Source organism: Lepidochelys kempii, chromosome 2 (genome assembly GCF_965140265.1).
Source record: "Lepidochelys kempii isolate rLepKem1 chromosome 2, rLepKem1.hap2, whole genome shotgun sequence".
Lineage (NCBI taxonomy): Eukaryota > Metazoa > Chordata > Testudines > Cheloniidae > Lepidochelys > Lepidochelys kempii.
The window spans coordinates 9,224,536-9,251,293 of record NC_133257.1 but is presented as its reverse complement, the minus strand read 5'-3'; the positions used below and the strand labels follow the sequence as shown (position 1 = coordinate 9,251,293).

The following is a 26,758-nucleotide window of genomic DNA, read 5'->3' as shown; positions in this document are numbered from 1 at the left end:
GAGGATGCTGCAGTTAAGGTTACGCACACCACACTAACTCTAGTCAGGTGTGTTCTTTCACCCAGAACGCTGGTTAGGAAAAAAAACCCTGTTTCAAGTCTTTTTTAAAAATTAGACTATGTCTGCAGAGAGGACAATTTTCAAGCCCTCATAACTTAGTCAAATCAAACCCCCGCCCCGGCTTTTTTTTTTTTTTAACCAGACCTCTCCAATGAATTTCTTTTCTGTTAGGGCTATTTCCATGCCAAATGCAACTTTCCCCAGTTGCCAAGCTTCCTCGGTACGTTGGCATTTAGAGCTCTTCAAAAAAGTCACCAGGGTTTTATAAATGGGGAAGTATTTTGTTCAAACTTAAGGAAAAAGCAAGGCCCTGAAAGTTTTGTTCTGACGGGCGAAAAGTTTGGAAGTTGGAAAGTAACTGAAAAGGGGGTTAGAATGGAAGTACTCATGGACCTTGAATTATTATCCACGCTCTCTGCTGGCACACTGGGGTTTGAACTGCAGCCTGCCAGAGCTAAAAGCATGACCTGATACAACTTGAGCTAAAGAACCAAACTTCTGTAGCTTGTGGCTTTAACAGCTCACCGGCTCTGCGGATCAGCACCAACACACACTGAGCGGTGGGTTACACATGCATACAGGTGTATACAGTTCCTGCTCCTCAGAGCTTGCAGTCTAGGGCTAGGATCCTGTCAACTGACCCACAAGGATGCAGGATCCTTCACGGATCACATTGCGGGAGCATCCCCTCAGAAAACTATACCTATGTTCCAGCAATTATATATCCTAACGTCCCATCAGTGTCATGCCAAAGACCTAAAGGGATTTTTGTCAATTACAGAAGGCAAATTCAATTTTTCAGAATTATTTTTTTAAAGTGTAATTGGGCCATTCAGTTGGGCACAGATGCATTCTTTCTGAAAGCAGGCTAGAAGCTGATGCTCTGGCGAAATATCAGCAATGCTAGACACTCTGGAGACTCTATTTAAAACCCGGAAAGAGCTGCACTCCTTCAGCCCTGTCATTGCTCAAGCATGGAAAATATGGACTGAAGCTTGTGAAAATACAAATCTGCATACTAGGAAATATTCAAGGGCTTGTCTATTACTATGTTTATTTTGCAGTGGTGTAACTCCACGGACTTCAACAGTTACGCCTGATTTACACCAGTAGACGTGAGGGAAGAAGAAGACCTATATATATATAGAAATATGTCACTTGCCTGTCACTAAATATACACACACAATGGTCAGTGCTGTTATGAGTTTATTCTTATCACGAATCAGAAATGGTTACATTACCCTGGTCGCCTGTCTCAGTGCCAATAAAGCCTTCAAGCCACCACAGACTTGTTCATGCCATGTTTTAGAGAAGAGTTGCTCCTGAAATGTTTAGACTTTTCAAACATCTTATTGGTGCCATAGTATTTTGTATGTCCCTCTTCCTGTAAAGCCTTAGGTTGAGCGGTACATTTTCATATCTGTACAAATGATCTATTAAGCTCTCCCATTGTGATTTGGAAGGTTCAATATCTCACAATCTGCCAGAGCTAGAAACAAACACCATCTATCGCTGAGAAGCATTGGAATGACACATCTCCAGTGGACACCATGTTCGTCTCTAGACCGGAGATTGTGTGGGAATACAGACCTCATTGATCCAGGACTGAGATCTGTCAGTCCCGGTCGAGGGATCAGTATAACCGGGGGAAAGTCCATGTCTGTGAGGAAGACAGGCCTTTTTGTAACAGGATCTTTATTATTTTAAAAAAGGGGCCGCTTTCAGAAAGAAGCTCAGAGATTTTGAATGCTAATAGTACACCTGGGTGAGATGGATTAGTGAGCAGAGGCGAGAAATACATCTTACATCATGCTGTCCATCATCTCTGTATCTCTATTACGTAGTAACTCCCTACAAGAGGCAAAAGACATCTGTGCAGTACCTTTTTGAAAGGGAAGGTTCTTTTATTTGAAAGACCTCTGAGCCATGAGCCATTTGTGTATTAAGGTGAAGTTCTGCTCTTTATTTTTCCTCCAGCTGCCTGGCTGCTCTTAGATTTGACAACAGGCCTGAGCAGAATTGGCTGGGGCTATGAATGGCAGAGCCTTTCAACAGGGAGTTATGTTTGGTCCCTTAACTTTCTCGCCCAGGGTTACGTGCCAAACAAAGGCAGACCTATGAGAATCACTCCATCAGCATGTCATCCAACATATGACTTCCCCACATAGGCTTCCTTTATTTTAGTCATTGCCACTAGAGAGAACACTATTGGCCACTCCAGAATTTGGTTCAAATGCTGAGTGAAAGTGCAGAGGACAAAGTGTACACTGCTTCTCCTGAATGCTAATCAAAATACTTCAGAATAGCAGTTTCATCCCTTGATCTCCAAGTGTTTTGCGAGTACCCTTATTCTCTGTCTACTGACGGGGAAACCGAGGCACATAGCAGGTTAGTGGCATACATAGAAAGAAACTGCACATTTTATGACTCCCAAACAACTGCCCTTTCCATTGGACTGGACTTTCTTGCTATTTCTCTCTCTGTAGATCGATAATAAAGGTTCCACAGGAAATAAACGTTTGCTTGGTTGAATTCTCAAATGTCTGAGTCTCGACTCTTTTTAGTGAAATTTTCACCTCTTGTTCTATAGGATTTTAGCACTAGACACGTGCCAGGCTCACTGCAATTCCGACCAACTGTATGGGCTTTGCAAGTTTAATTTTCCCTGAGGAAAAGGTTTGAAATGAGCAACGGATCGAGTATTTTACCCCAATTTCCCACTAGTAGCAGCCATATCAAAAGGGCATGTCATATGACCATGCTAAAGTGTTTCTTCTAATAGTGACCTAGGCACTTTATTAAAAGAAGGAAAGCTGCATTGTTCTGAAAGATTCTCTCACTTTCTGCTGCGCCGTCAAGCTTAGACCTGCACCATTCTCCAGCCCTCAGCAAGCCTAGCTTTCTGTGCCATGTGTGAAGAGACAATGAACAGAGCAGCATGGCCTTCCTACTTTTTAATCTGTGTAAGCCAACTTTAACAAGAATTCAAGTTTAACAACCAAATACAGACCCAAAGTAGTGACAGATGTTAATGGCGATGTGATGCCTTTCACACGAGCAATGCAAAACACTTTGTAAACCTTAAATAATTCTCACTGTGAATTAGGTAAATTCCCTGTGAAGTAGATAAATACGGTGATACCATTTTACAAACTCAGCTGCAGAGAAGTTCAGGGGATGTGCACAAGGCCACACAGAACAGTCAGGAACAGAGTCCGGCCGGGACTCATTCCCCCTTCACGGGCAATGAGTGACTCAACCAAAACCAGAGAGTTACTGCAATGGGAAAATCAAGACCAGGAGAGCTTATATACCCCACTGTTTAGAGTGCACTACATCTGCACCTCTCCTCCCAATCCATGGACGATCTGAGTTGGCTACAGCTGCCTGCTATGGGACTCTCAAACTCATAGCACTGGATTGCTGAGTTCAGTCCCCCGGAATGACCAAGCAGAATTGATTCACTTACTCCAAACCTTTTCTGAAACGACTTCAGTCATTCTCCCTGGCGAATAACTGATCATTGTTCATCAGAGCAATAATTATTATGTGCTGCCTCAGAAGTGACAGGCTGACTTACCTCTGATCTGCTTTCCTCTTTTGCCTTTACAGAAGCCCTGGTTAAGAAAATTCCCTGGTGGAGCTGAACAATATCCCAAAAGGAGACATCGGTTATGAGGAGCAGAACAACTGGAGTGACTACAGAAGATGAAGAAATGCCTAATCTCTCTCTCCCCTCCCCCCACCTCCCTAAATATAGCATTGAAACCAAGAGGAAAAAATATACTAACAAAAAAATTCCACTTCTTGCCTTCAGCATTCAGAATTTCTTTGCAAGCATCTGGCTTCTCGCCCAAGTCTGTCTGAAGTTTATGAAGTGTTAGAAATGTTGGAGAGGACTTAAGACCTTCCCTGTGATACTAATGCCTAAGCATCTCTACTCAATAAATCTCGGTGTCCATTGCCATGGGGTAGCTTTCCTATCTCCATAGGGGAGATGAGCTTCCCCGCCTTGGTACAAATCAGGAGACATATTTTTTGCTTCAGGGTGTAAGTCAAGTTTTAAATTGCCTTTGTCTAGTCTCATTGCTCTTATCAAGATCTCCAAGAGCTTCCTCCTCCGCTGGTGAATTCAGGGGACAGGCGAGAGGTCCTGCAGACCATCTTTTGCACTTTCATTAATATAGATACCATCTGACATACTGCTTTGTTCCTGCCAAGCTCTCATACAGAGCCTGAATCTCTACCAGGGGCTGGGCATGGTACGAGGAGGACACATTGGGGGAGCAAAAAGGGAGGAAGTTGCCTAGACAGGGACTACTGTGTCTTACAGATTTTGGGTGCTACCACATTGCAAACGATAAATAATTTTTGATCTAATCTGTGGAATCTGCTGGCATTTTGAAGTGCCAGATGACTTGCGTGCCATGGTTTGGGAAGAAGAAACATCAATAAATGCCTTCCCTTTTCAAAATCCTACTCATTGGAACAATGGTGTTGATAGAAGTTTAGACAGCTATCTGCCTAGTGGCAAGTAGCTCATAAGTTAGATCAGTAGAGAGTCAGGACTCCTGGGTTTTGTTCCCATATGTATGAATTTATCCAAGCTACTTAACATCTCGGCACATCAGTTTACGCTTCTGAATGATGAGTTTAATTACTGTTCATAAACGGAGTTGAGATATTCGAAAGAGAGGCACTATATCAAATACTATGATTAGCATGATTGCAGAGTCTTAGCTAACCAGCTGCAAGCTTTTCAGACACTGAAAGGAGTGAGCAGATTGGCACCAGTTGAAGACAGGCCAAAAAGTGGTTAGAAGTTTCACCACAGAATCAGTCTCAGTAGCAGTGGTTTGATAGCTGGATTATTATGATCTGTTCTGAGTTTTGGTCAGACCTGGCTAAATAAAGAAACCCAGTTCTCATTACATGTGCATGTATTGTGAATGTCCAACTCCTCTTTGACACTGAATGCAGCAAATGAGAGGGTGTTGTTTCCACAGGGAGTTCACCAAACAAACCATCCAACCCATTTTATTGATAATAGTAACTAAGAGCTTCTTCCTGAAACAGTGCCAACACAAGACAAGCCTCCCAAGGCAATGGTCGCAGAGCGTGTCTGGAGTCGCTTCATGGACACTACCCCAGTAGCCCCTTTGACTGTAATACAGCCTCTGGGCAGGGCTAGGGAATGTTGATAAAGGCAGGAGCATCTACATAGCCTTGCCCCCTTGTCCCATTCCCACCCATCCCTTGTGCACGTTGCTGTGGGGGCACTAATCTGAGGAGCATGGAATGTGTATGGCACCCCGCAGACCCCCCTGCTACGGAACAGAATTTCACCCGCCATTGGGGATTTCATCCACAGCTGCAGAGGCAGGAATCACCTCAGTCATGAAAATTAACACTAACGGTAAATGTAGTGTCAAATATGATTAATTACGAAGCTGTTTTCTTCAGTGGCTGCCAAATTTCGATATAAATAGCTTAATGCAATATTTGAACACCGTGTGTAGACGCACAATAGAACAAACGGGGGAAGGCTGGGACACAGCCAATCAGCATGTCACAGGTTCATTCAAGGGAGATTGAACTTTGGGTCCATATGCCAGGCCCATAAATAGACCAATGGTAAACTCAGCCCACCAGTGTCTCACTGGAGCAGTGGTTATTAGAGAAGGTTGGTTGACCACACTTTCTGGAATGTTGTCATCCTTGGATCTTTCCCAGGGAGCCTCAGGCTGAACTTTGTGTGGTTCTGTGTTATTCTTTAATTGTCTATTTTTGGTTTTCCCCATAATCAGGAACAGGTTCTCTGTCCCTATTTCTGGAACATACTCCCTGACCTCGGGAGCTTTCCAGTTCAGTTAGCCTTCCCATCCTGAGCTCCAACACAGCTTTCCTTCTGGACACCCACGTCACTTGCGTGCGGCGAAATCCCAGGGACTTTAAAAGCAAGCAGCCTGGCAAGGGCTGCATGAAAAATCTCTTCCCAGCTAATCATTGGACTGATGCAGGAGCTCGCATCACACTCTCCCACCATCTTCTCCACCAAGGCTCCATCTTCCATGCTGGCATGCAATGGAATGAAGAGTACAACAGAGAAGTGGTGAACCCATGGAAACAAAGCAAATACTTCATTCTCCTCTATACAGGCTGTGATGGGAACGTAACGGAGACCTTCCAGACATGCTCTTGCCCTAGAGAGTAAATCTCAAGTTAAATGTGCTGGGAGGGCTTCTTTCCAAAGTCCTGGTCAGGGAGAAGGAGGGGATTTTTCTCCCAGGGTGTTCTCTTGATATTGGTGTTCTGTTCACCTGCTCATTGACTGGGTGGCTCCCTGCTTTGTCCCCCATGCTGACTTTGCATGCCACACAGCTGCTGTACTCCCATCCCTAGCACATGGGTTAAAGAGAGCTTTCCCTGCTGTCACATACTCTCCCTCAGTGCTGAATTTAGAGTTGTAGTCACAGTGGCAACAGCTGGAACATTTCAAGTGGCCTGTGAGTCTGTGCCGAGCATGATGTGTCGAGAGGCAGGTTTCCCATGGCTGCCTGTAGGCCTAGCCAGATGCTGCAGTTAAGGTGGAGACGGCCTAGCTGGTCTATGAGCCAAATGCTGGTGCAGGCACAGCTTTCACTGACTACAAGGAGGCATGGGCACAACTCAAGGGCAGCATCAGGGCCACTGTGTCCCTATTTTCAGTCATTTATAATTGTCTCAAAAAAACAAAAAAATGCCAAGCTTGTGGGCTGGAATTTCTCACGCTTGCTCAGATGGATATGTAGTGATGTAAAGTACTGTATAATGTGTTCAAATGTTTTAGGTGGGAAAAGGTACTAGTTAAACCTAAAACAACATATTGGAGACAGTGGGGTATTCAGGGTAGGGCACAAGACTGAGAGGCAGGGGACCTGGAGTCTATAGTCACTTATCTGCTTTGTGCCTCAGTTTACCCTTCTGTAAAATAGGGACAATGCTGCTTATCCAAGTGCTATGAGGCATCAGATGAGAAGTGTCATTATCTTAATTACACACGCTCACTGGAGAAACAGTATAAAATGAATGAACTTCTTTAACATTATAATTCTATTAGCAGCATAGAATGTACCAGTGCCCAGAACTGCGTGGTCACATAATGAAAGATTGTACTGTAGTTAGTGATGGCCCCTGACCAAATCCCCAGATCAAATCCCCATGAACTTTGCAGGAGCCTGGATCTGGATCGCAGGTTTGTGGCGCTCTCTTCTCTGTAATAAGCCAAACCAAAATCCTGAATCTGACCCTTTCCTGGACTTTTGACACAGTTAGATCTGGATTTCATGGGGTTTTTAGGGTTCAAGAAGGTGTTCCTCTTGCTGTCGGGCAGGGGAAGGAGTCCATATCCAGAGGACCCTTGGCTCCGGTAAAGGGCTCTCAGGCAGTAGTAGAACCAGTCTTGTGGTTTAAACTGAAATGATCAGTGGGGTTTTCTGTGGAAGAATAATTGATTGAAATCAAACAGTGGGAACGATACTGGTGTGTCTAGTAGCAACTTCTCTATTAGTTATGTGCAAACTGGTTCAGGAAAAAATGAGCCCCTCCCTCTCCAATATGTAGCAGTTCCTCAATTACCGATCCTGATAGACCAGGCCCTTCATTTTCTTGGTCAGCCAGGGTGGTAGTACCATGCAGTGAATTTGGCACAGGACTGAGAATCTGGAGGACTGGTGTTAGTTACGGTTGTGAATCCTGACACTGATTTGCTGGAAGACTGTGGACAAGTCACCGTAATGCTGCTCCACCCTAACCATCCCCGTCTGTAACATGGGGATAATGCTATTTTTATCTGCAGATCTCAAAGCACTTTGCAAAGGGAGGCAAACTGCAAAGTATTATTCTTTGTTCAACTTCATCAAACAATAGAGGGGGAAAAATAGGGTCATTTTCTTCCATTGCCCACAACTTACAAGAACTTCCTTCCTTGTGAAACATGAAGGAGGAACCTGCAGCGATAATGGAAATGTTTTCTCAAGTGTTTTGGTCCCATCATGTTTACATCAGAGTTGACGAGGGAAACGTATTTATTTCCCCACACTCCAGCAGCAGCAGCGGAGAAGGGCTCTGTGATTGGAGAGCAATCCTTGGACAGGAGTGTGGGAACATTTTCAAAAGGGCACTGAACAAACCGTTGGCTTCAGTTCTAATCTGAGGGACGGAGTGTAGTGGAGAAGGGGCGAGATTCCACCAGGTGACAGCCTGATTTCCTGGAGAGTGTACCCTCTGCTCACAACCCCCCCGGCCTAACTCGTTTACCTGCAGCAAAGAGAGGGGGATGCGAGTCAACCTGATCATGGAGCGCAGGATGCCCAGCTCCGAGAGAGCTGCTGGCTGTTCTTTTGTTGTAATGATTATTGGAGGGGACTCGGAGTCAGCAATCCTGGCTCCTCCTCCCAACTCTGACACGGGCCGTGTTCACGTTCTGGGAGAGGATTCTGAAGGGTTCTCATTTTATTCAGGCTGGTTCTCCCCCCACCCCCTTCATTTGGAGGCTCACGCTCCTTGAGAACTGGGCCCAGTTGTCTGAGGGGGAGCCTGATGCAAGAGTGGAGAAGGGCCAGATTTACCCCTCCTGTCCCTGGCTGGCTCCGGGGGAGTTACGGCAGGGAGGACGTTAGCTCACAGTGATTGCAGCTGAGGAAAAGGGCTAAAATTCATTGCTCAGGCAGACAGCTCTTGAATGCCACGGGGTTTTGATGGCCAGTAGAGTCCCTCCAGGGGCAAATCGAGGTTTACAGGATCAGGGAAGCTGGAAGGAAGCGTCTGCATGGGGGCCTGACGTTTTGGGTCCCCTGAAGTATTGTTGAGCCCAACTTACTTTCAATCCACCACTGCCACTGCGTGATCGGAAACCAAGCTCTGCTTCCCAGCCTCCCGCGCTCGATTTTGAACGACAGCCCTAAACCTAACATGCCACAGGACGTACAATGACTTGTACTGCAGCTGGTAGCCGGCTGTCAGATCAGACTTAACCCATCAGGGCTGGTGGCTCAGACAGGGCCAAGACTTGCTCAATCAAACTCTACCCTGGGTTACACCTCCGCCTCCTGCCTCCCCTGCATGCTGTTCTACAAGGGGACCTGTGACGGTGTGCCCTGCCACACCCCAGGTTGCGGTGCTGAGGTGGCTGCCACTGGGAGAGCAGCTCCTTGGCTACATCACGCACCCCGTGTGCCAGGCTAGTGCTCACCCCTGCTTGGAGGTGGCTCAGAACTAAACCCTGGAGCCAGCCCCACAAGCTCTTGGGGTCGGGAGAAATTCTGATTCTAAAACGAGATGCAGATTTTACATTGGTCCCCTAGCTATATCATGGGCTGAACCAACATGTTAGAGGGGGTTCAGATTCCGGATCCAGGTCTTAAATATTTGCTTCAGGCTCATTGCCAGCTATGGCGTTTGCCTCTTTGGGTTGGCCGTCTCAGATCGGACCAGTGAGCATCTTGCCTCCAGAAGGTGCCTGATACCTGGGAATTCAGAAGGACGAAACACCCTCTTCCTCCTCCTATACAGTAACCCAGCAGGCCAACTGTGCCAGGCCATGCTGCACACTGCGGAAATATTCCTTCCTGACTCCTGCTCTGAAGCATTTTCGTCATCGACCATTGTTATTGGTATTGTAGTGGTGACTAACGGCCTCCAATCAAAGATCACAGTTCCATTGTGCTAGGTGCTCTACAAAAATACAGGGAAACGGCAGACCCTGTCCCAGCGAGCTTACCACCTGTGTTTATAATTATACAGAGCAGGTGGGTGGAACAGACAAACGGGTTGTGGGGGAGATGGGGGATGAGGTAACAGTAAAATGAGCTTGTTTTACCCAAGAAGCAGGACTCAGCTCACCACCAGCCTAGCTGTTTTAAGCAGCACAAGATTCTAGCTGTGGATGAGTCGGGCTCTAGTATTTCCTCATGTTCTAAGAGCTCCGGTTCCCAAGGGTTTGAATGGACCAGAAGGGGACAATTGCTTTTTACCCCCATAGAACGAAAGGTGGCTTTTTGTTGAAGTCACCTTCCTGATCTTAATTCCCTCCCAAGGACAACCCACCCTTCTGGCTGAAGCATCATGGAAGCTGAAAATGGAACAGAGCTAAAAGCCCTTTTAATCCATATGTAGGGGGTCAGTTCAGGGTTCTTCCCTACAGTACAGTCTGTCCATGCCAACTTTAAGTGATGCGGACAATCAGGATACTACTCCTAAGGAGACTATCCTTTAGTCTAATACGTTCCCGATTGACCTCTCTTTGTGAGCTCCAAAGGGAGCTGTGCTCAACACATCTCAGTGAGAGCGGCTCTCCTGCTCTGAAGGGACCACATTGCCTTTGAACTGCCCTGATGGTCCAGGTCTGAACTCAGGTCCCTCCTCTGGCACCGCTCCATGTGATATCACTGCGCCATTGCTCTCACTAGAAGCTGTTTCTTTTTTTAAGCTTAAGAAGCTTTCTGCCAAGAATGCTACATCCAGTTTTGCAGTGTCACGTGGATCTTTCTTTAGTTCCCAGCAAAGGATTTCCTGCTGGGCTTGTTTGTCAGGGAGACGCAGAGGGACATTTGCATTTTGAGCAGGAGGATGTGTGTGTGTGGGGGGAAGGCGATCACTCTTGCGTAACAGATGCACTTGTGAATTCAGCACAGGCCCCCCTTATAAACTGCTCCTGCCCAGGTCCCAGCTTGTTGGCAGGTCAGCGCCCGGTGGGGTAATTCGCTCAGCTGGAGTAAGTGGGAAGGTGCAGTGGCTAGAGCTGGGCATGCCCAGGGTCAGCCAGAAGAGTGGAGGGCGGCTTTATGGTGAAAGTGGGGAAACCTGGCGAATTGTGGGTTCGGCAGATGAGTTGAAGACACTGGGGGCTGCTGAAATGACTCTGCAGGGAAACACAGTCTCAGTGGGTAAGGCCCTTCCCTCCAGCAAATAGCAAAAAAATTACGTTAATGTAACCACCTGGGTTTCAGCTGAGTCCTGTGATGGGAAGCCCAGCCTTCCTAAACCCATTTGCTCCTTACACCTTCCACGCATCCCCTGGGCACCCACAGGAGAGAAGGGTGCAACTGAGCTGAAGTGACCTCCTTCGTCACTGGGGACCTCTACCAGTCACAGAGGGGCCAGCCCTGAATTCCTGCCCTTGCTCCAGAGACAAATGTCCTGCCTGACTCAAAGATGTTCACAGGATGGGGCTGTGGGGCAAATGCACGGATGGGTTTGAACTACAGAATTCGGTCAGGATCAGGGTTTGGATTTCAGACACCCCACCCATAAAACCAGGGTTGTTTGGATCCAGAGCTTTGGATTGAGCCCATCTGTGTTTACACATGGTAGGCAGCGTTAAACTAGCGGTGCTGAACTGGCTCAGATTTCAGCAGGATGCAGTCGCCGATCTCTGTGTTTTGACCGACAGAAAGAAAAACGAGAAAAAAAGAGCTACGGCACTTGCAGATTACCAGTGCAGAATTTGATTGCCCCTGCCCTAGAAGGGGGTCACGCGGTGGATATGCCCTGTCTCGAAGGGGTGTTGTCAATATAACTTCACCAGTACCGGGGAGGTAATCAGATACACACCTAGGCCCCGATCGTGCAACTTGTGTGTGTGACTGTGCAGTGGGTTGCAGGACAACCGCCTTAGGGCCTGTCATAAATATAAAGGGAAGGGTAAACCCCTTTGAAATCCCTCCTGGCCAGGGGAAAGCTCCTCTCACCTGTAAAGGGTTAAGAAGCTAAAGGTAACCTCGCTGGCACCTGACCAAAATGACCAATGAGGAGACAAGATACTTTCAAAAGCTGGGAGGAGGGAGAGAAACAAAGGGTCTGTGTGTCTGTAGTCGTCTTGGCCGGGGACAGAACAGGAATGGAGTCTTAGAACTTTTAGTAAGTAATCTAGCTAGGTATGTGTTAGATTATGATTTCTTTAAATGGCTGAGAAAAGAATTGTGCTGAATAGAATAACTATTTCTGTCTGTGTATCTTTTTTGTAACTTAAGGTTTTGCCTAGAGGAGTTCTCTATGTTTTTGAATCTAATTACCCTGTAAGATATCTACCATCCTGATTTTACAGGGGGGATTTCTTTATTTCTATTTACTTCTATTTTTTATTAAAAGTCTTCTTGTAAAACACTGAATGCTTTTTCATTGTTCTCAGATCCAAGGGTTTGGGTCTGTGGTCACCTATGCAAATTGGTGAGGCTTTTTATCCAACATTTCCCAGGAAAGGGGGGGTGCAAGTGTTGGGAGGATTGTTCATTGTTCTTAAGATCCAAGGGTCTGGGTCTGTAGTCACCTAGGCAAATTGGTGAGGCTTTTTACCAAACCTTGTCCAGGAAGTGGGGGGCAAGGTTTTGGGAGGTATTTTGGGGGGAAGGACGCGTCCAAACAGCTCTTCCCCAGTAACCAGTATTAGTTTGGTGGTGGTAGCAGCCAGTCCAAGGTGTAATATTTTGTACCTTGGGGAAGTTTTGACCTAAGCTGGTAAAGATAAGCTTAGGAGGTTTTTCATGCAGGTCCCCACATCTGTACCCTAGAGTTCAGAGTGGGGGAGGAACCGTGACATGGTGGCACAGCGGTGGGATTAACCTGAAATCATTTTGAGATCCAGTTGAGATTTTTTGAACTAGAAATACAGATTTTAAAAAGGAATTTTTAGGAAGTCCAGGAAGCAGCTTTGAAACTGAAAGCAGCTTGGTTTCTCTCTGCTTTGTGGCCAAGCAGAGACAAAAGGGGATTATCTTGTGAATTGCAGGTTTTCTTTGCCTGGAGGCAGGGTACTTAACTCCTGCAGGGAAATTCACAGTCTTCCAACCCAGAGGTTTTTTTTTTTCTTTTCTTCCTAAAAGTAAATAGGGGGTGTGTGCTCTACCCATTTGCCTGGAGACAAAAGTGGCAGGGGTTTTTTTTAGGATTTTGATTTTTTTTTTGTTTTACAAGGAGCACAGGTTTGAAAAGAAATTTTTTTTTTCTTTGGGCTGGGTAAGCAGGTTTCCAAGTAGTTGGAGGTTTTTTGCTTTAATTTGGGCCCAGAGCAGAGACAAGGGAATGGTCTTTTTCTGTAGGCTGACAATCACTATCAGAGAATAGGTATTCTATTCCAGCACAGCAAAATTTTACAGCCAAGTTTTGTTTGTTTATTTCTAAACCTCGGGTGTAAAGTTAGTTAAAAACAGAGAGGTTAGAATGGCCAAATCCTCGGCTCGACTACAGCTGGAATTAGCCAAATTTCAGGCTGAGGAAAAACAAAGGGAACATGAAAGACAGATAGAACTCATGCGGCTGGAGAAGGAGGTACAGGAGGCTGCCCACAAGAGGGAAATGGAGGCAAGGAAGCATGTGGAGGAGATGGAGAGGATAAAGGCCCAGCAGAATATACCAACAAACCCTAGCAATCCTTCTCCAGGTACCACTTCCCATCCCAGAAAGTTCCCCACCTACAAGGCAGGTGATGATACTGAGGCCTTCTTAGAAAACTTCGAAAGGGCCTGCCTTGGGTACAACATCTCTACTGACCAATACATGGTAGAGCTGAGGCCGCAGCTCAGTGGACCCTTAGCTGAGGTGGCAACTGAAATGCCTAAAGAACACATGAACAAGTATGAACTGTTTAAATCCAAGGCGAGAGTCAGAATGGGGATAACACCCGAGCAGTCTCGTCGGAGGTTCCGAGCCCTAAGGTGGAAACCAGACATGTCATTTACCCGACATGCCTACCACATTGTGAAACATTGGGATGCCTGGATATCAGGAGCAAGTGTTGAATCTCCAGTAAATTTGCCCTTCCTAATGCAAATGGAACAATTCTTAGAGGGTGTTCCTGAGGAAATAGAAAGATACATCCTAGATGGGAAACCCAAAACTGTAATCGAGGCAGGAGAGATTGGAGCCAGATGGGTGGAGGTGGCAGAGAAGAAGAAAACTGGTCGCAGTTGGAGCGGAGACCAGAAGGGACCACCCCAGACCACACCCTATTACCGGGGGCCGCCCAAAACCCCACCTACCTCCCAAAGAACCCTCCAGACCCCTTATCGTCCCACCACCCCATTCTCCAGCAACCCACCTCGCCCTGGTGACCCGTCAGCTGGACGATGTTTTAAATGTAACGAGCTGGGGCATGTAAAGGCCAACTGCCCCAAGAACCCCAACAGATTACAGTTCATTGCACCGGAATCACACCAGAGGTCCACAGGCCCAGATACCTCCCAGATACCCTTGGAGCGGAGGGAAACCGTGAGTGTGGGCGGGAAGAAGGTCACCGCGTGGAGGGACACCGGAGCACAAGTGTCAGCTATCCATGCTTCCTTAGTGGACCCCAATTTAATCAACCCAGAGATCCAAGTGACGATTCAACCCTTCAAGTCCAACTCTTTCAATTTGCCTACAGCCAAGTTGCCTGTCCAGTACAAGGGCTGGTCAGGAATGTGGACTTTTGCAGTCTATGATGATTATCCCATCCCCATGCTGTTGGGGGAAGACTTGGCCAATCACGTGAAGCAGGCCAAGAGGGTGGGAACGGTCACCCGCAGCCAGGCTAAACAAGCCGTGAGGCCTAGCTCTGTTCCGGAAACTTCTATCAGGGCCCGGCCAGAGGTGATGGACCCGGACCCCAGGCCAATGTCTGCAACAGCAGTAGTGGATCCAGTCCCGGAGACCCAGACGGAACCAGTCCCAGAACCGGAACCAGCCAAACAACCAACACCAGACCCCGTGCCAGCACTGAATCCAGTACTTGCAACCTCAACACCAGAGGGCCCCACCGAACCTGAACTGGCAGCAGCCGATAACCCTACACAAGAGGCTCAGCCGGAGCCTGAATCCCAACATAGTGCACCAGCGGAGAGCGGTTCACAGTCAACAGAAACAGCTCCATCCCCTATATCGCTTCCAGAGGGACCAAGCCTATGTCCCCAATCCAATGAGGAGCTGATGTCTCCAGCATCAAGGGAACAGTTCCAGACCGAACAGGAAGCAGATGAAAGCCTCCAGAGAGCGTGGACGGCGGCATGGAGCAACCCACCGCCTCTCAGCTCTTCTAATCGATCCAGAGAATTAAAGGTTTGTCAGTTTACAGCCCAGGGAGGAGACGACGCTGAGTGGCCTGAAGGTGTTTACTACGAAGGGAAATGTGCTGGTGGTGTGGAAGAGGTGAACCTCTCCATGACCCTTGGGCGTATGCAGCGACAGCAGATCCAGGAGCTGTGCACTAGCTACGCGCCAACGTTCTCAGCCACCCCAGGACTGACTGAATGGGCATACCACTCCATTGACACAGGTAATGCTCACCCAATTAGAGTCCACCCTTACCGGGTGTCTCCTCAAGCTAAAACTGCTATAGAACGGGAGATCCAGGATATGTTACAGATGGGTGTAATCCGCCCCTCTGAAAGTGCATGGGCATCTCCAGTGGTTCTAGTTCCCAAACCAGATGGGGAAATACGTTTTTGCGTGGACTACCGTAAGCTAAATGCTGTAACTCGCCCAGACAACTATCCAATGCCACGCACTGATGAACTATTAGAGAAACTGGGACGGGCCCAGTTCATCTCGACCTTGGACTTAACCAAGGGGTACTGGCAGGTACCGCTAGATGAATCTGCCAAGGAAAGGTCAGCCTTCATCACACATCTCGGGCTGTATGAATTTAATGTACTCCCTTTCGGGCTGCGAAATGCACCCGCCACTTTCCAAAGACTTGTAGATGGTCTCCTAGCGGGATTAGGAGAATATGCAGTCGCCTACCTTGACGATGTGGCCATATTTTCGGATTCCTGGGCAGACCACCTGGAACATCTACAAAAAGTCCTTGAGCGCATAAGGGAGGCAGGACTAACTGTTAAGGCTAAGAAGTGTCAAATAGGCCTAAACAGAGTGACTTACCTTGGACACCAGGTGGGTCAAGGAACTATCAGCCCCCTACAGGCCAAAGTGGATGCTATCCAAAAGTGGCCTGTCCCAAAGTCAAAGAAACAGGTTCAATCCTTCTTAGGCTTGGCCGGTTATTACAGACGATTTGTACCCCACTACAGCCAAATCGCTGCCCCACTGACAGACCTAACCAAAAAGAAACAGCCAAATGCTGTTCAGTGGACCGGAAAGTGTCAGAAGGCCTTTAACAAGCTTAAAGCGACACTCATGTCTGACCCTGTACTAAGGGCCCCAGACTTTGACAAACCGTTCCTAGTAACCACAGATGCATCCGAGCGTGGTGTGGGAGCAGTTTTAATGCAGAAAGGACCTGATCAAGAATTCCACCCTGTAGTGTTTCTCAGCAAAAAACTGTCTGAGAGGGAAAGCAACTGGTCAGTCACTGAAAAAGAATGTTATGCCATTGTCTACGCTCTGGAAAAGCTACGCCCATATGTTTGGGGACGGTGTTTCCACCTGCAAACCGACCATGCTGCACTAAAGTGGCTTCACACCGTCAAGGAAACTAACAAAAAACTTCTTCGGTGGAGTTTAGCTCTCCAAGATTTTGATTTCGACATCCAACACATCTCAGGAGCTTCTAACAAAGTGGCTGATGCACTCTCCCGTGAAAGTTTCCCAGAATCAACTGGTTAAAATCGTCCTTGAGATGTGGAAAATATTGTTAGTCTTTATGTACTTGGTAGTATATTTAGAGATGCATGTGTCTTATTAACTCTGTTTTCCTAGAGCTCCAGGAAGAAATCCCAGCCAGTGTTTCACCCTAGCTGAGATTTGGGGGGCGTGTCATAAATATAAAGGGAAGGGTAAACCCCTTTGAAATCCCTCCTGGCCAGGGGAAAGCTCCTCTCACCTGTAAAGGGTTAAGAAGCTAAAGGTAACCTCGCTGGCACCTGACCAAAATGACCAATGAGGAGACAAGATACTTTCAAAAGCTGGGAGGAGGGAGAGAAACAAAGGGTCTGTGTCTGTCTGTAGTCGTCTTGGCCGGGGACAGAACAGGAATGGAGTCTTAGAACTTTTAGTAAGTAATCTAGCTAGGTATGTGTTAGATTATGATTTCTTTAAATGGCTGAGAAAAGAATTGTGCTGAATAGAATAACTATTTCTGTCTGTGTATCTTTTTTGTAACTTAAGGTTTTGCCTAGAGGAGTTCTCTATGTTTTTGAATCTAATTACCCTGTAAGATATCTACCATCCTGATTTTACAGGGGGGATTTCTTTATTTCTATTTACTTCTATTTTTTATTAAAAGTCTTCTTGTAAAACACTGAATGCTTTTTCATTGTTCTCAGATCCAAGGGTTTGGGTCTGTGGTCACCTATGCAAATTGGTGAGGCTTTTTATCCAACATTTCCCAGGAAAGGGGGGGTGCAAGTGTTGGGAGGATTGTTCATTGTTCTTAAGATCCAAGGGTCTGGGTCTGTAGTCACCTAGGCAAATTGGTGAGGCTTTTTACCAAACCTTGTCCAGGAAGTGGGGTGCAAGGTTTTGGGAAGTATTTTGGGGGGAAGGACGCGTCCAAACAGCTCTTCCCCAGTAACCAGTATTAGTTTGGTGGTGGTAGCGGCCAGTCCAAGGTGTAATATTTTGTACCTTGGGGAAGTTTTGACCTAAGCTGGTAAAGATAAGCTTAGGAGGTTTTTCATGCAGGTCCCCACATCTGTACCCTAGAGTTCAGAGTGGGGGAGGAACCGTGACAGGGCCTGAGTCAGCAAAGCACGTAGGAAGGTGAGTCGCCCCAGTGATGTCAGAGCCTTAGGGTTAAAGCACTGACTTAACATTCAGAAGAGGGGGCTTCAGTTGCTGGCTCTACCCCAAAATGCCTTTGCGGCCTTGTATCATTCAGACAGTGCCTCATCTGTACAACAGGGATGCTTCCTTTTTCAGCAAACCCTTTGTCTTGTCAATTTAGATGGTCAGATCTCCAGGGCAGGGATTGTCCCTCCTGGGGGGTGGGTACAGGACAATGGGTTCTGATCTCAGTTGGAGCCGTTAGGCATGATTGGAATGGATAATAATAAATACCATGCTGAAAGCCTGCAACCAAGTACATAAAATACAGGGCCCCTGTCATCTTCAAAAATCATGCTTCTCCCTGCAAATTCTGTGGCTGCTATCTCCACAAGGGGTGTGTAAAATCGCAGTATGTGAAAGAACCTGGTAAAAGAACTGATTTTTTTCTCTCTATTAATTGCCAAGTTTGTTTCCTTTGCACTGGCAGTTCCCCAGGATAGTTTTACTTTATAGTAATTTGGTTCTTCAGTCAGCCAGGCACCAATCTGACAGTGAGCTCTGGGTGAGTGGACCTCTGCTCCTGGCTCATTGTAGGGCTGGTGTCTCAGTTTCCCCCGGCTGAAAAAACCCTTATAAATACCAGAGGTACAGAAACACTGATATTTAAAAGGGATTTTTTTGGGGGAGAGAATTAGGAGATCTTATTTAAGGGGGTTTTATCAGAAATTGGAATAAAAAAACTGTTAAAAATTCAAAATATACAGTTTCTCTTAAATTCTAAAAACAGTGCAGCAGAATTCTACAGGCCCTGATAATCAGATTGGAGGGTTTTGTTTGTAAGATGACAGTACCTTCAATTGTTACGTCTTCAGAAAGATTTCTCTCTAGAATAACACATTATGAATTATTCCAGTTTTGTCTTTCCTGTTTCCTAGGGACTGGCTGAATGGAGTGACCCTGCTGCATTCTGCTATCTCAGAGGTAGCTCTGGTTAACGAAAAGTCCAAGAGAATTTTTCCCCCCTCGGGGATGTAGCAGCAGAGAGTAACTCCTGACAGGAAGCCTTGAACTTGCTGCAGAGCAGGCAACTAAAGGCAATATTTGGGGAGGGCCAGAACTAAATCATAAGGTCATCCATAATTCATCTTCTTGGAAGACTCAGGCCCCTCAATCAACCCTCATTTTTTATAGACACACGACGAGTTCCTTGGCAGGGACTTAAGTACAAACTGCCTGTGTTGTAAAATCTTGATTCACTTCTGCAGCTTTCTCTCATTATTTTGTTACATTATGTTTCATTATTTTGTCTCGGGCTGTGCCCTGAATCAACCCAAACCAGATCCTGTTTCTTGCCCTCCTAAGGCTTGAACACTATCATCTTGGAGCTCCCTAATGGAAATGATAGTCCACTTCATTCAAACAAAATCAGCTGGCCTCCCTCTGTTGGGTTCCATTGGTGGCTGTTGGCTTTAACTGGAGGTCGAGTGGTCCCAAGAACCAGTAGACCCACAAATCTGTTACAAAACCTAGTTAGCTAAATGGACACAATAGAGTCCAGTTTACAATTTGCACTTGGTTTGCATATACAGCAGTTTTAACATACCTATTTTCTGTCTGTACACACCCACGCATATCCATCATACACATAGACACACATATATTTGAGGCGTCCAAACTCGATATGACTTAATCATGAATTGGGTTTACATTTCTGTCTGAAACTGAAAGGACGTAGCACCGAATTAGCCCTTGGCATGGCTTCTGCTGTTGGGGCACGTTCTCTTTATGGTGATGTGTTGGCTTCGGCAGCAGTAAAATTGGAGACATCATCAGCAGGAAAGAGAAGGAAATCAATCTTTTCAGTTTATCAAGTCGAGTCTGGCGTGGGGCCCAAATATTTTGTGCCTTCAAAGCGGAGTGTGTCCACCTTAATCTGTATGACAGGTACAGCCTGCAGAAACTACAGGTCCTAGCATGCATTGCTCCACTTTTACCTAAGCAGTTTTGCAGCTGCAATTCACTCCTTTTACTATAATGCAACTTAGGTGATGCCCTCAGGTTGACAAGTTTCTCATTTGGACAAATTTGGTTCCTCCTTTGCAAAAATCTTTCGGATCACACAAGGATTCTTAAAATAGATTGTGCTTCCTCTTGTCTCCTTTCCTTTTCCAGGACAAATAAACTACACATTTTTTATTTTAAAATTTTGCCATCTCATCGTAGCCAAGTATAGATCAGTCCCAATATTGTAAATCATCATCTACTGTTAACCTCTCTTGGGCAAGGACCAGTGACTAAACCGCCTCAAGTGCATTTAATAAATCAATGCTTTTAAAATGATCATGCATATTCTTAGGTGTGTAATCATACCAAAGGGATTTATCATGGCTGGGGCATTAGTAGCTGGCTTTTTCTCAGTACATCTAATACTCATGAAAGTGAGGGACTCATAGCAGCAGTATGAACCAGACCAGACACAGACAAGGATTGTGCAAGCTTCCTCTTACACCCGTGCTAGTGAATCTTTGTTCTGACCTCCAGTAACAACTAGTATTTCCATCCTGAGTCCCTTCTGAGAAGAGGCTGCCAATTGGGCGATTTAAGTATTAATGGAGAATAGGACGGGACAATCAACCTCTCATGTGCCTGTGACCTAAGCCAGCATTTGAACTCAAATATTCCAAAATTGAAAGCTGGTCCATTAACTCACTGATATCACTTAATTTCTCTTCCCCTCCCACCCACCGCTCTACCCCAGCTGTGTGTCAAGGTAGTAAGTGATTGATAGGGAAGGTAGTGGGCTTGGTGGCTCAGGGACAGGAGCAGAGGAGTCAGTTGGAATGGGTTCTAGTTTTCAGCTCTACCATTGACTCACTGTGTGACCTTGGGCCAGTCATTTTGCCTCTCTGAGTCTCAGTTTCCCCATCTGTAAAATGCAGATAATACCACGTTTCATCTGTGTGTGGAAACTGCTGGCAGATGCCAAGCAGTGCTGTATGATAAACCAAAACAGTGACAGCTTCCTCTGCAGCTAACACACTTTCTACAGCCAGCACGAACCCCTGTGTTGTGTCTAAAGAAAAGGAGGACTTGTGGCACCTTAGAGACTAACCAATTTATTTGAGCATAAGCTTTCGTGAGCTACAGCTCACTTCATCGGATGCATACTGTGGAAACTGCAGCAGACTTCATATATACACAGAGAATATGAAACAATACCTCCTCCCACCCCACTGTCCTGCTGGTAATAGCTTATCTAAAGTGATCATCAGGTGGGCTATTTCCTGCACAAATCCAGGTTTTCTCACATCCCCCCCACCCCCATACACACACAAACTCACTCTCCTGCTGGTCATAGCTCATCCAAACTGACCACTCTCCAAGTTTAAATCCAAGTTAAACCTTGCAAGCTAGCCTGTGTCCTCTTGTTTTTTCCTACCCCCCCCCCCCCAAGATGTTTTGGTTTAACCTGGATTTAAACTTGGAGAGTGGTCAGTTTGGATGAGCTATTACCAGCAGGAGAGTGAGTTTGTGTGTGTATGGGGGTGGGGGGATGTGAGAAAACCTGGATTGTTGCAGGAAATAGCCCAACTTGATTGTCATGCACATTGTGTAAAGAGTTGTCACTTTGGATGGGCTATCACCAGCAGGAGAGTGAATTTGTGTGGGGGGGTGGAGGGTGAGAAAACCTGGATTTGTTCTGGAAATGGCCCACCTGATGATCACTTTAGATAAGCTATTACCAGCAGGACAGTGGGGTGGGAGGAGGTATTGTTTCACATTCTCTGTGTATATATGAAGTCTGCTGCAGTTTCCACGGTATGCATCCGATGAAGTGAGCTGTAGCTCACGAAAGCTCATGCTCAAATAAATTGGTTAGTCTCTAAGGTGCCACAAGTACTCCTTTTCTTTTTGCGAATACAGACTAACACGGCTGTTACTCTGAAACCTGTGTTGTGTCTGTCACACGTCTGCAGCCACGAGACCTTTGTCTTTATATTTGGTAAAAGGAGCCCAGATCCTTGAGTCTGACACCTGCAAAACAGGGTGTTTCATTTTTCAAAGCACATTTGCTGAGCTACCGTGTCCTTCTCACTACAGCTGATTTACAGGCATGATTGAGCACTGGAGCCTGTGTAATACCGCTCAGCAGCCTGGAGTGATCTCAGATACTCATTCCGTGGCAGGCTCATGCAATATGAATGACCAGGGAAAGTGCCAGACTGAAGCCTCTGGGAGACTGAAGTTCTCTCTGTATCAACAGAACAGGTACAGCCCTGGGTAGCGATAGCAGCAGCTCCCCCCACCCCAGCAGTCTGCTTCTAGCCAGACCCCTTAGCTGGATTCAAATAGGTGATCTCGAGGCAAAGGAGTCTCTTAATCCGGATGTAGGGGATGGCACAGCCATAGCGCTCAGAGCAGCAAGGCTGGGGTTTGTAGGTTTCCTAGAGCTGCAGGACTGAATCCCAGAAAGATGAAAGTCCAAACTGAGCTCTCTCTGTGTGTGTCTGGGGGGGAGGAGGGGTCGGGTCTTTTACAGAATATTTTAAATACCAAGATCCTGTCTTCTGTGCATGGCCATTAGAGAGCTGCCATACTTTTCATATGAGAAGCTGTTTGCCCTGGTGTCTTTGGCCATAATTTTCCTCCTGTTGCATGCAGGTAACCTGCTTTAGTACATCACTGTTGTGCCTTGAGTGTAGTTTTGGGATGACCTTTGAGATCTTTCTGAATGAAAGGTGAATGAATAAATGCCCTCTTACCCCATGAACAGCTCCCCGAGCCACACCAATACCCACTCGGCTGCTCCGTGCTTGGGCTAGGGAATCTCACAGTGAGCAGGGGTGCAGAGCTCCACTCACACAGAGTTCATGGTGAGCTTAGGGCCTGGATGACTAATGACGACACAGGAGAAACACAGCCTCGTACTTTAAGACCAGTTTGGTTTCACTGCCATTTTGCTGCTGGATAAAATGGAGATTTTCAGCAAACATCCCACACGGTTCTTAGAATGATTCATTGACACTTAAGATCGATGCTCATCAATGTTAGCTGGCAGATCAAAGCTTAATTCCCTCATGATGACTTAGATCTGGAACCATGCACCAAACAAAACCATTTGTTGATCATTCACTCAGTGTATCACTTAAACTTCCTTTCTCTGTCCCTCGCAGCACATCCATTGCAGAGGCTAGCAACATCAGTGTGCAAATGGCTGGGAAGCTCCCTGTCGGGCATGCTCTATGCGTGGGATTTGGCTTCGGGCACACTGCCAGAGCCCAGATCTTTTAACCTCGGGGACATGCTGCCAAGCCCACCTTGTCACCAGTCTTTATGGACAAGGCGGGCTGAGGTTTATCCTCAGGCTTTATTTTATTGCCCCCATCATGTTTGCTGGTAAATAGATATCTGTCAACGTGCGAGGAGCAGCCCTTTGGGTCGCGTATTTCTAACTGATGGAATGGGCACATAGCGAGGCTTTTATAGATCTAAATAAACAAGCAGTGAATAAAAAAGAATGGATCTTGGCAGCATTCGTATACCACAGTAAACGTCTCCTTGGGATTGATGCACAGATAGGAGATGGAACAGATATCATGTAGCTAAGGGGCACCACCTCATCTGGTGACATCACACCCATTGATGTCAGTGCCTAGCTAAACCTAGCCCCTTCTGGCCTATGATTCCTTGTCTTCTGGCTCCTCCCCTTCTGGCCTCACCTCTCCCACTTCTGTCTTTGGCCCCTGACCTCAACCCAATCTCTTCCATTTCTGGACCTTGCCAGATCCCATCCAGCTTCTGCCTCCATTCTCTATGGCCAACTGGATCAGAAGTCCCTCCCCTACCTACAAGGAGAGTCAATAGGATTTGCTGTGTGGCCTGGAGTCCCTAACCCACTGGCCGATTCATTGTGGCCCTGCTAGAAGTGATAAAGAGCTGCCGCTAAAACTCACAGGGAAAACTAAAGTATATGGAGGGAGAAGGGGGGGGGGGGCAGGTCCTTAAAATATTTGCAAAGGGGCCTTTGGAGGAGGACATTTGTAAGAAACGTCTGTAGAAATGTCACAGGATGTTCACCCACATGGAGAATTGTGTAGTAAACTGGTAAACACCTCGGCATTTACAACAACGCCTTATAATACTCCATGGAGCAAACAATGTATAAAAATAACGTGTCTTTTCAAGTTTTGTAAGCGAGCTAAAAGAATGCAGAATCACTGGCCTAAATTTTCAAAAGTGCTCAGAGATTTTGGGTGCACTACATGAGTCACCTCGGATTTTCAGCAAGCGCTGAGCATCCACCATCTAAAAACCAGGCCCCTTCCAGCTGGGCACCTAAACACTGAGACGCTCAGAATCACTATTCATTTCTGCCCACTCGGGCCACGATATTTGTTCCTCCCTCTGGACAGGGGATACAGCTGCTGACTGTTAGATGGAGCTGCAGGTAGAATGCCGCTGCCGTGCTGATCAGCGTACCAGACCTCGCCCCACACCCGCCATTGACTGCAATGGGATTTTAGAGAACAGCGGTGCTGAAGTGCACGCTGTGGGGAGCGGCGTTGTCGCCCTGGCCCTTGTTTACGTGTATGTGGTGCTGCAATCACATCGGGGGTGTTATTGCTGGTCTGACCCACTGCAACTCCCAGGTGGAGTTTTGCGTGGAACTCAGCCTTGACACAAGGAGAGCGTGCTGCAGAGGGCAGCTGTGAGCGGTCTCATCCCTCTGCCTCCTCCTGCCCCCTCAGTGACTGAAGGCTTTCTGGGGGCTTTTGGTTCCATTACACTCTGCAGAGTGGAAGGTAGACTGTGGCTCAGTATGTGTCTGAAGAGCTTACGGACGGGTTATTTTATACAAAGCGAGTGCCTGCGTAACCCACACCCCGCCTCGGTGTGGTGTTCTGTCCCATCTAGTGGGACCGAGACCACCCAGAGAGAGAGACTGAGTCTGCTCCACAGCCTTAGCTAACAACCATATCGCTTTTAGCTCATGCACACTAAGCTCCAGAGGTCCCAGGTTCGATCTCCCTCCTGCCAACAACTGGGGTCTGTCAGTGTTACACCTGGCTTTCCAGCTGAGATGGAGGCGGTCAAGTGGCAGAAATGGACCAAAGCAAAAGTTGGTGGAGTCAGTGGGATCTTAGACATAGGTGAGAGGTTTATCGCAGGAGTGGGTGTGTGAGATTCCGTAGCCTGCATTGTGCAGGAGGTCAGACTAGACGATCATAATGGTCCCTTCGGACCTTCATATCAATGAGTCCCTGAGACTCACTTGAAGGATTAGGTGTTAACATTGTGCTGGGACTTGGGGGCAATTTGTCTCTCTGGTTTTTCTCCTGGATTGGCTGAGGGGTTTATTTTCTGGCAGAAGAAGTTTAAAACATTCTCATTTTAAAAGTTGACCAGACTACGGCCAGCGCTTTTCCCCTCACTTATTCCCGGTGTGACCCCCTTATGTCAGTACCGTTGCACAGAGGGTAGTGTTGGAGGGGACAGATTTTTCACGTGACCGGTTGCAAACGTGATTGGTGCATGGCTGCCGTCTCGTCCTGCACAGCTATGTGTTTATTAGCGATGAGCCCAAGGCACAAAGTTTAGATCTAAACCCAGAAACCAGGGTGTTTGCACCTGGGTTTTCATCAGGGACTCTGCCTTTAGTATATAAGTAGGGATGCCACATTTCATATACACATTGCCATCCTGTCTTCGCTTTCTGATACAGCAGGTTTTGTTGCTTTAATAATGCAGCTATAGCTCCAGGAAGATACCAGATTTTAGCTAAGGAAAGAAATGGGAGTCTGCCTTTAAGAAATGTTTAAAGAAAAGGTGCCTTGCATTGATTGCTAACACCATTGTGTGAAGTGAGCCAAAAGATAACTGAGTTTTCAATTAAACACACCCACCCACTAACTATGCTGTGAGCACACTGGGTGTGCACCGATACAGAAAAGCCAAATCATAGACATTGCGGAGACCTACGAGGCCATTCAACCCATCCCACAACTAGACCAGGATTGGTCCCGATAGTACATTTCCCAGTGCTTTCACCAGTCCGCTTCTGAATGTCTCAGGTGATGGGGCTTCTACCCTGGGGAGACCTTCCCACACCCCAACTGCTTCCATCACTAGGAAGTTCATTCATCCTGATAGATTTCAGACTCAGTTTTCATTATCTTAATTTAAACTCATTACTCCTAGTTCTGGATTTATATATACACACATGTACAATCTACGGGTATCTTCTATCAAGTAAAGCTATATATATTATACCAAATGCTAACAGACATCTATCCACAGGATGTTTGTATATACACCTGTGCTTGTGCGGGTGTGTAAGTATTGACACACACGCACATATAGCAGACAGATATAAATAACGTGTTTATTTCTATATACAGATCAGTTCTGATATAATTGAACAACATGGAAAACACTGGATTTTTCCCTTGCTAAACTGAAGAATGATATTGACATTTTTGAACCAGATACTTGACTGTTAAACTCCAGAATGACCCTGCTGTCTAGAAAGCCATCAATGACTGAGACTTTCTGTAATTTAAGGACCATTGCTACTTGTATTCTGCTGCCTCTCCCGTACATTTAACAAATGCCCTCCAACACATGTATAAACCAACCGCCAGGACCGAACATGCTTCATTTCTAAACTGCAATTGCTAAAACTCCCTGAGGGAACATCAGACCGACTGTCTGCTCAGGGAGGTCAGTGCAGAGGAGAGCACAGTACTTACACAGTTTGACTGAGAAAGATCAGCTGCGGGTCTTGAAGGCTGCTCCCAGATCCTCGAATCGAATGACAGTGCAGTTACTCCCCAGCGCGGAGCCCTGCAGAGTAATACAGGAACCAGACCTCTTTGGTTTACTTTTACATTGACGTCAGTGCCTTTTTCTAGCATCCCCGGCTCATTTTGGTAACAGGCCATTTTAGGCGGGGGGGGGGGGGGGAGAAAGAGGAGTAAGTGGGCTAGTTTTATAACTGTCTTTAGGAGGGAACCAGGCAGCT

The 26,758-nt window shown here is 46.6% G+C and overlaps 1 protein-coding gene across 2 annotated transcripts in view; it reads right to left on the bottom strand.

Annotated features, from left to right (window-relative positions):
* The window catches only part of GPR20 (G protein-coupled receptor 20), a 37,978-nt gene extending 11,473 nt beyond the window's left edge, over nucleotides 1–26,505 (bottom strand). The window contains exon 1 of one of the 2 annotated variants that reach the window (XM_073329334.1): nucleotides 26,487–26,505. Coding sequence is in view for 1 of the 2 variants with exons in the window: in XM_073329333.1 (XP_073185434.1) it covers nucleotides 3,641–3,880 (240 nt within the window). In the remaining variant the exon portion in view is untranslated. Of the gene's footprint in view, nucleotides 1–3,640; nucleotides 3,881–26,486 lie in introns of those variants that run through there. The other variant, XM_073329333.1, reaches the window with a different exon arrangement.
* Between the last annotated feature and the right edge of the window lie 253 nt (nucleotides 26,506–26,758).